Below are 9150 nucleotides of genomic sequence, written 5' to 3' on the forward strand. Positions count from 1 at the left end.
ATCTTGATAAAAATATAAAATAAAGTAAAAATATCAGTTTCAATAAATTTTGATCCTAATTTAACTTCTATATAGTTATCCGGTGCTAGTGAAGAATCTTTTTCCCCCCAACTTATTTGCTAACAACTAACCCCTAACCCCTATAATCACTAACCCCTATAACCACTAACCCCCTAACCATCAACACCTAACCCCCTAACCTAGGGGTTAGTCACGTTAGTGGTTAGCAAATAAGGTGGGGGGGAGATTCTTCACTAGCACCATTTATTCTTTTTTGTACTTTTGGTAATTCTCTGCGTATATTTATCTTCGACTTCGCTTTTATATTAATCTTCCACGTATAACATTGAATAACAATAACACCGTAACGTTTTTTGAACCATATTATACGCCGTTTTATAAATACAAAATGTTTCATTCTGTTCTCAAACACTTATAAAAGTTTAAAATTCGGGCCTAAACGATACTGACTTTTACAACTTAGCTTTGGTATGTTGCGGTTAAAGGCTGAAATATCAAATAACGCAAACCTCTACACATTTAGTGACAACTGGCTATAAAAAGCCGCGCACCTGAATTTATATACAAATGGTGTATTTGTTCTCTGCTGCCACCCAGTGGGAAAGGAACTAAAACACAGCTGATTACATGTTTTTTTACGACGTGGTTCTCTGGTTTAAACTAATACACAAATTGTAGTAATGTATTTAAGATTTACAAAAGGCACATAAACCTATGCACAGCTTAATTAGATAAATGGTATACAGATATAAATTAGACCCATGAATTTATGGTATTTCGTTTAATGACTGTTGTTTATCTGCAAATTTCCATTTCTTCATTAATTTATTTAACCTGATCTTTTTTACTGTATTTGAATGGATACAAAAATATGTTGTATTGTCTAATAATTTACCTAAACCAGAATACACATGAGTAAAAATGATTCGAAAACCAACAACCATTTTTTTGCAACACAGCATGTATTACATTAACACAGCCTAGCAACAAAATAGCAGAACGAACAACAAAATCTAAAATAACAGTAACTGTTCATAAAACATAGAAATTAAAAGCATGAAAAATATTATCATTTTTTGCATCTAGTACTTTCAATATATAATAGTTCTTACGATTTTTTTGCTACAGATTAGAACTTTTTAAATTAAAATAGAAACTCCTTAATATGAAAGAACAAAATATATCACATTGGTACCAATTACACTGCAGCAAAAGCATACACAGTACATTGAGGTCACATTAACAACCTGAAACTAAAATAAAGCAGCGATTTCAAGACAAGAAATCACATATTGTTGTTGGTTTATCAACTATATCTGATAAATTATCCTACAAAAAGGCTTTAATAATTGCATTCAATTACACCAAGTGGTATAGGAGATTTTAGTTAATTTATGCTTTCATGACAGTAATTACCAACAAAACATTTAGTAGTTTATTTGTTGACTACTTGGGCTCACAAATCCTTTTGATTAAGTTCACAAATGTACCGTACAACCTGTAGTTTTGGGAACAAACCATTTAATAATTTGCTAATTTATGCCGAACATTTAGTCCCTACACAAAAAAATAAAAAGCGCTGGTAACACTTAGGCTTTTTCTTCAATATAGATAGCAGTTGCAAATGGTGGGGAAAACGAGCAAAAAATCCATGCGCATGCAGCTGATGCAAATCATCACTGAAGTTTATCATCGGCCTCCGGTAAATCTTTTTTTCTTGCGCATTTAGCGACTATTACATCAAAACTTTTTAAATAAGCGAGAGCTACAATACGTAGAGGGCTCATCAGTATAACTTGAAGGGTGGCAGACACAACAGAGTTGCAAGGTGCCATTCCAACTGTTAGGTTCCCTGGAAAAATGTTAATTTAGTGAAGACTGTATTCAGTATTGTACCTATATTGCTAAAATTCAGTAAAAAATAATTCAGCACAAAGCGTTTGCAACGTGAACTGCAATTATGGTTGCACAATTACTGATTCCGGTCATATACGCCAACACTGTTTAGTGTTTCCAATTTTATTTCAATGCTTTATAGGACCAATTGTTTTTGTACATTGACAAACTTTTTTTGTTTGGTAAATTTGATTGTCGTCACTTTAAAAATTAATTTTTTTCAATAAAAAACTTTCACACAGTCAAAATAAACAAAGAATCATTGTACCCACTCACCTAATATAAAACCATCAAGCCCGATAGTATTTACAAACTCTCCTCTCACAATATCTCGAACTAAACTCTTGGCTACAACTTCTGCGGAGAACAATCCAGCTGTCTCTGATATTAAACGAGTCTCTTCGGGCTTCGTGTCATCTGAAATAACATTTAGGTATTTTACATTCTATGAATTTGACAAGCTTTGATGGTACCTTTAGGTTACATTTGAGCATATCTATCCATATACAAATTTTCATTTTTCGTTGGTATGCCCCTTTAACCTAACAGTAATTGCTTACATTGTGTCTGGTGAAAAATTGTGATCTGTGATTATATGTGTTACATTTTAATCATTTAAAACCAATTATATAACAGTTGATGCTAGAAAAAAGTGATCATGTTAAAGCATGTCTAACTATTAAATTCTGGATCCTTCTATTCTGTATGGGTCAAGTCCTACAGCAAGTCACATCAAGAGACCTGAGGTTTAGGCCAAAGACTCACACCTATATTGGTAAAAAGATAAAAAAAAAATTTGATATACAATATATATTTAATAATTGTTATAAAAAGATATACAATATATTGATCAAAATTTATTGGTAATAATTGATGTAAAATTGCATGTTTAGTTTGATGGTAAAGAGAATGTGTTAAATATTAAAACATATTTGCTGTTTAAATCAGCTGGAATCCAATCTAATTCATGTAATAGGTATTTTTAAAAACCAACGGAAAAACCCCATAGCTTTCACACACACACTCTTGCTTTCATGAAATATTCATAGGGAAAATATCAATTTCTGACCGCACAGTCTGCTTATTTACACCACAATGTTAAAACAAACCTTCAGAATGAAAACCTGGTGTGTCTGTGTCTGGAGGAAATGAAATTGTGACTGCCATGTTGTAAGGTTTAATCTGAAAACAAATTCACATTATTTAATACATTTGTAACTAGTACCATACGATTATTCCATGTATATGTATACAGTAATCATTTTTATAACTCATACAAATGTATCTAAACAGTTTGTGATTACTGTCCTTGATGACTTGGGTTTGGAGATGTTTTTAAAAATTCAAAAAAAAAAACAGAAAAAATAATAGAAATGCAGTAATTGTGTGGTCATTTTTCTTTAATTAAACATGGGCAGTAACAGGCGAAACATATCATTCATGCTACATAAACTTTAATGTACAGCAAAATACAAACCAACAGATTTATGTTTTAAAGAAAAGATATTCAGCCCAGAGATTCTGTTCATCAATATAAAAAAACACATTTATTTAATATAAATGCATATAGTTAATGGATGTAAATGTATTATAATTACTTACTTCCATTTGCAAAGTCTCAGCCAATCCACGAAGAGCAAATTTAGTTGCAGCGTAACCCGTGTAACCAAACACACCAGTCTGTCCAGCTTGTGAGCTCACAAAGGCTATTCTACCTGTCATAGGAAACCTTTGTATTGAAATCTAGCGCATTTTGAAACAATTTATAATACCTGAAGCAAGTTTGATATGGAAATTGAATTGGCAATAAAATATTTTTTATATTAAGAACAAGTATGAGTTTTACTTTAAAAAACGATAATAAAATATATATATCAAGCTGCCATAAACATGTGTTTGAAGTGTTTAAGCAATTATAAAATTTCCTGTTATTATCAACAGAACACTAATAATTTTATCAAAAATTTCAGAAAATCTTAATTTTAAAAACAAGAGTAAAATTTTGATTGAGTAATTGAATTTAAAAAGTTTTTTTCGGCAACTTTAAACATAACTTGTAATAAATAACATCACAATAAATAAAGTTTAATTATAAAATAAAGACAGATCACCTTTTTTTCTTAATTTCATCCCAGACACAACAGCTTTGGTGCAATACACAGATCCAAGGTAATTTATTTTCATCAACCATTCAAACTTTTCAGCTGGGGTGTCCTGAAGTAATACAAAGTTAAGTTAGTTTGGCTTTTACTTCATTTTATGATTATTGAGACAAAAGAAGTAACTTTAATGACAACTGGTGCAACCATGTCTGTTTCTTCATGTGGTTTATGTAATTTTTATATGGTATATATATAAAAAATATCGCATTGATTACCATATGGTCAAAACACCGTGGGTTATTGTTTTATTTTAAACCAATTGGATAATAACTGCAAAATGCAAATACCAGATCTTTATCTTTCAGTATGGAGATCCTTAATATTCCATGCAAAATGCATAATATTTGCAACCCCCATACCATGCACCACACAACATTGTGCAGATTGAAAACGCTTACTGTTTGTGTAGAGGATATTTTTTTCACAATTTTCTATGGCTTTTTAATCAAATTAATTCTGAAGTATTGTCATTTTTCCAATCTTGTACATTGTGCCACTGTAAGAATATCACAACAACAAAAACATAAATAAACCACCTCAAATACTTCTGCATGAGAAACTCCAGCACAATTAACCAAAACATCAACTGGTCCCAACTTTTCTTCAACTTTTCTAATCCCTTCTTGAACCTGAACAATAAATTATGTTAATATTGTTAAACTAACATTGATACATTACTGTAATAATAAATGCCACAATGTTTTTTTCACTGTATTTGCACTAAATTTTATAATTTTATGCAACAAGTTTATCGGAATTATTGTAATTAGTGAAAAAGGCAGAGATTTTGTGCCCTAGAATAAGTGCAACCAAAACGACTTCTTTACAATTCCAGTAACTATTCATTAAGAATTCATATTTAAAATACCTTTCCATAAGATTCAGATACGTCCAAAGGCAAGATGGTTACACACTGCCGATCACCACCCCCTTTGAGATGTTCTTCCACTTCAGATTTGGCTTGTTTCAGCCGCTGTTCATTTCTTGCAACCAAGCTTACAAAACCACCTTGCCGAGCGCATTCCTTCGCGACTTCAAGGCCGATACCCGACGAACCTCCCGTTACCATCACATGTGCACCCGTTAGATTTAATCTTGATGGACGAGATGATACAATCAACACAAGAACAACGATAACGACCGGAATTAGGATTAAAAACAGCATGTCGATGTGAAAACTGCAAATTTTGGTAATCCTTTAGCTGGTGGCCACCTGAAATTTTGGTTTCAAAATGTTCCTTGGGTCTCACTGATACTCATTGTATAATTTTTTTTTGAAAAAACTCGGGCGTTCGTGTCGAAAATTAACTTTGAAAGTGCGCGAAACCGTGCTGCGTCACCGTATTTTCCACATCAGCCGTTATGAATTAAACCAAGGTTGGATTATTACGTCATAGAATGCGTATTGTTACGTTTGATTCCTACGTTAAAGGGCCTAAACACACCCCAAATGTACTTCGCTTTAATCGATAGAGTGTGTATTTCTAATTCCAACGACACCTTACTTGTTTTAATCGGTTCTGTATAACCAAAGATATTCCAGCTCAAACACCGTGAAATTTCAAAAAACTGATTTGAAAGTTGCGTGGCGAACAACATTGAGAAGTGTACTACCCACGTGACAAAATTGTTGAAGCGTGGCCGCTCTCATTCAGAAAGGCGAGAGGCAGTGTTTTCAGCGAAAAACGAGAGAACAAAAAAAACGCAAAAAAGCACAAAAAAAACGCAGGTTTCGCTTTTACGAATGAATCAGTCACGTGACTAGTACGTTCCTATGTCACAATCACGGAGCTCGTAGTAAAAAAAAGATAGCGCTAGAGATCACTGTTTGAGGACGAATATCTCCGCCTATACTGGACCAATTTTAATAAGCAAAGTATTTTTGGAATCAATAAAACGGTCGCTTTATGAATTTACCATAAAAAATAAAAGTGACGTGGGGTGTGTTTAGGCCCTTTAAAACAGTGGGGAAAAACAAGGCTATACCGTCTTATAACGTATGTAATATACCACTATTGTGACGTAACAGACCGCGATTGTGACGTAATAAATCGTTAACCTTACGCAAATCAGACGAATTACGGTGACACAGCATGTTTTTGCGCATTTTTAAAGTTAATTTTCGACACGAACGCCCGAAAAAAAATTAGAAAGCAGGTATCAGTGAGGGCTATAGAACATTTTGAAACCAAAATTTCAGGTGGCCACCAGCTAAAGGATTACCCAAATTTTTACCTATTAAAAAAGTTACAAATTACCGTAAGGCGTAAAGAATTCAGTTTTTCATAACATGATTTTAGTACACAACGCACTCCAGACTTCAGTTAGCTCTCTGCAAAACGTACGTTATTTTGACAAAAAAATTGAATTTTTGTTTTGGGAGTTATAACTTCTGCCATATTTGGCGCAGAATTTAATGACAACCTACGTTATTTTATTTAAAAAGTGCGTGGTGTGGTGCGGCCGTAAAAGTGGGCATATATTGGCTATGTAAAAATTTGTATTACTTTTACATGACATATAGTTTACACCCAATTTTTCAATATTCCTTGTAAAAAAATACTGACACTATTTTTTTCCTTAAGTTAATAGCATATGTATCCTTCTGCTTAAAAATGCCACAAACTCTGTCTGTCATTACAATTTAAGCCCTACTGCTACTACTATATCAAAACATCTTTGTTACCCCCATTTTCCTTGGACCTTAAACCGTTCGTATATATATATATGCCACAACAATAACTTTATTGATTTCATACTTAAATTTATTATATACACATAATTGAGCAACCTTGACATACTACGATTATCAGTTTAATAATCAAAATATGGGTAAATAACAGTATGACACAGTGTGACTATTTTTATGAACTTGTATTCCTATATGATAAATGTTAATGTTGTAAAGCTCAAAGTTGTGTATCCACAATGTAAGTCAGTTGAAAACTGTGCAATGTTAAAACAAGATTAATTTCCAAAAGAACACATCATTGATTAATAATATACACAAGTATAATGAATTAGTAAGTTCGGACTGCATAAACTTCAACTTGGTGCAGTTGATAATGACAGATCTAACCAACAATTTCAACGGGGGTCAACAAGCAGAAAATGCTTTCATTTTTTTCGGTGTCTTCCAAGTTCCATTCAACGACCACTTTAACATCGGGATAGAGAGACTTGATTGGCAGCTTTGCACTGTATGTGTATGATGTACCTTTGCTCATCGGGCAGTTTATGTTGCTATCAACACAGGCGTTGGGCTGGGAAATTGGAAATGGAACTTTTAATCCATCCAGAATACCATACACAAATGATTTGGCTGCATTGACTGCTACGTTTGGTGTAAAAGTGACATTGAAGGTGTATGTTTCCCCCTTGTTTAGCTTGCATGGTGAAGTATTGCAGTCAGTTACTGCAATAGAATCTATCTTGCCACATTTTGACCCACAGTCTTTGATACTAATTTTGCAATGAGCAATGGAAATTGCAACACCAGCCAGGATGAGAAATGAATACAATTTCATATTGTTCAAATAGTTGTCTATCTAAAACTATGACTGAGAATAGATAAAGGTAGATGATAAAAAATAACATGAAAAAGTAAAACAATGTTTAAACCCCACAACAAAAACTTAACTTAATTAATGCATTAGCATAAATCCCTATGCAACACAGTCCCACGTCATTTATGAATATATAGCTTACAAACAAGTTTAAACATTAGTGAAAAAAACAATTGTATATATATATATATAAACAGTAAATTATTATTCGTAATTTATCAATTTTAGTAAAATACCGTAAATTAGAACTACAAAACGTTATTTACTACAACATCTGAACAACGGCCGCCTTACAACTTAACTAATCAACTAAAAATGCTAAATCCACTCGCTACCACCCTTACGTAATCATAAAATACAACATCACCCCATTATCGAACGAGCGGAGCGAATTCCACTCTAAAGCCCATGACATGTGATTTATATTTTTCTGACTCAGCAAACGCTTTCCTGATTACGTAACCTTCTCTTCACCAAAGAGAAACGCAACATGTGTTCGGCCTTTCAACTAATAATTAAATAAAAGTCTTTGACCTGGATTTCTTTAATTAAATTGCCCTATTTAGGTCATGACTAACCCCCGCTGGGCGATAATGGAAAGATCTAATACTGTTACTGACCGAACAAGTAATAAAAGGTACAACAAAAACAAACTAATTGTCGCTGCAAAAACTACGTACTGATTAACGTCTACGCAAACGTTGGTGATTATTATGAACGCGCGACGGCGCTCCTTAATTTATTTAAAGTAACACCGAAATGAAGACGCGTCGCTTTCATTTTGTTTATTTTATAGATTGCCGTTATAGTTGTTCACACCTTCTGCTTATCGCGCAGGTACATGCCGCCCGGACCACATAGTAGGGTGGGGAAGATGGGACATCTTGAGCACATAGCATCAAAACATCCTGACTGAGGGGGTCGTGAGGGTACGGTTTTGTAATTCTTTGACTGTGCTTAGTTTACTACCAAATGGGACGAAAAAAATACAGGGAAAAGGTGTACCATCTTCCCCACCCTACTATATATTATGCTACACCGTGGCGACAAATGAAGTTGAGTCAAATCAAGTTACAGCAGCGCATAGGCTACAATTCAGTGCATTTGTTAAGCATACTGCAATGCTTGTATACGCGATGATCGTTGTATGCATGCAAGTTTGCAAATGCTATCTGTAAAAGGCGGGTAAACTTTGGACCCGTCTTGTGTTGTTCGTGCGTTGATTAGTTAATGCATAATCGCTGAACATTATCGCCATTTTCTTGTGTGATAGTTGCAGCATTTTAAACAGCAGATGAATTGACGAAATATGAAATATTGCATGTCGTCTAGCGTTTATAGAACTAATAGATAAATAGCACATGTTCTGTAGTGTTCAGTTAAATATCAAGTCAGTTGTTTTATTTGGTCAGCGATGTTGAAAATAAGTCCACTGCCTGTTGAGATATGCAGCCCAAGTGATGATCTTACTAAAATCACTATTTTTTAAATAAACTTTTCGCTTT

The 9150-nt window shown here is 33.5% G+C and overlaps 2 protein-coding genes across 2 annotated transcripts; both read right to left on the reverse strand.

Moving 5' to 3' along the window:
• Window positions 1–964: 964 nt before the first annotated feature.
• On the reverse strand, window positions 965–6552 carry LOC100178248 (3-ketodihydrosphingosine reductase-like). Its single transcript, XM_002127608.4, has 8 exons — window positions 6309–6552; window positions 4948–5265; window positions 4616–4708; window positions 4029–4131; window positions 3520–3632; window positions 3027–3099; window positions 2194–2334; window positions 965–1873 (listed from the first exon to the last, which is right to left on the reverse strand). Exons 2-8 carry the CDS (start codon window positions 5242–5244, stop codon window positions 1698–1700), a joined length of 996 nt encoding a protein of 331 aa, XP_002127644.1. The 5' UTR covers window positions 5245–5265; window positions 6309–6552; the 3' UTR covers window positions 965–1697.
• A 255-nt stretch (window positions 6553–6807) lies between these two features.
• LOC100175939 (NPC intracellular cholesterol transporter 2-like) lies at window positions 6808–7664 on the reverse strand. Its single transcript, XM_002127659.5, has one exon. The coding sequence runs from the start codon at window positions 7604–7606 to the stop codon at window positions 7154–7156; it is 453 nt and encodes a 150-aa protein (XP_002127695.1). The 5' UTR covers window positions 7607–7664; the 3' UTR covers window positions 6808–7153.
• Between the last annotated feature and the right edge of the window lie 1486 nt (window positions 7665–9150).

The sequence above is a fragment of the Ciona intestinalis genome, chromosome 2 (genome assembly GCF_000224145.3).
Source record: "Ciona intestinalis chromosome 2, KH, whole genome shotgun sequence".
Classification (NCBI taxonomy): Eukaryota; Metazoa; Chordata; class Ascidiacea; order Phlebobranchia; family Cionidae; genus Ciona; species Ciona intestinalis.

Excerpts from the sequence above, each read along its gene's own strand:
- LOC100178248 (XM_002127608.4), bottom strand. The coding sequence starts at position 5,244 with ATGCTGTTTTTAATCCTAATTCCGGTCGTTATCGTTGTTCTTGTGTTG. Across the intron at positions 4,709-4,947 it reads TATCTGAATCTTATGGAAAG|GTTCAAGAAGGGATTAGAAA; the intron begins GTATTTTAAATA and ends TTTATTGTTCAG. Across the intron at positions 1,874-2,193 it reads GCTTGATGGTTTTATATTAG|GGAACCTAACAGTTGGAATG; the intron begins GTGAGTGGGTAC and ends ACATTTTTCCAG.
- LOC100175939 (XM_002127659.5), bottom strand. The coding sequence starts at position 7,606 with ATGAAATTGTATTCATTTCTCATCCTGGCTGGTGTTGCAATTTCCATT.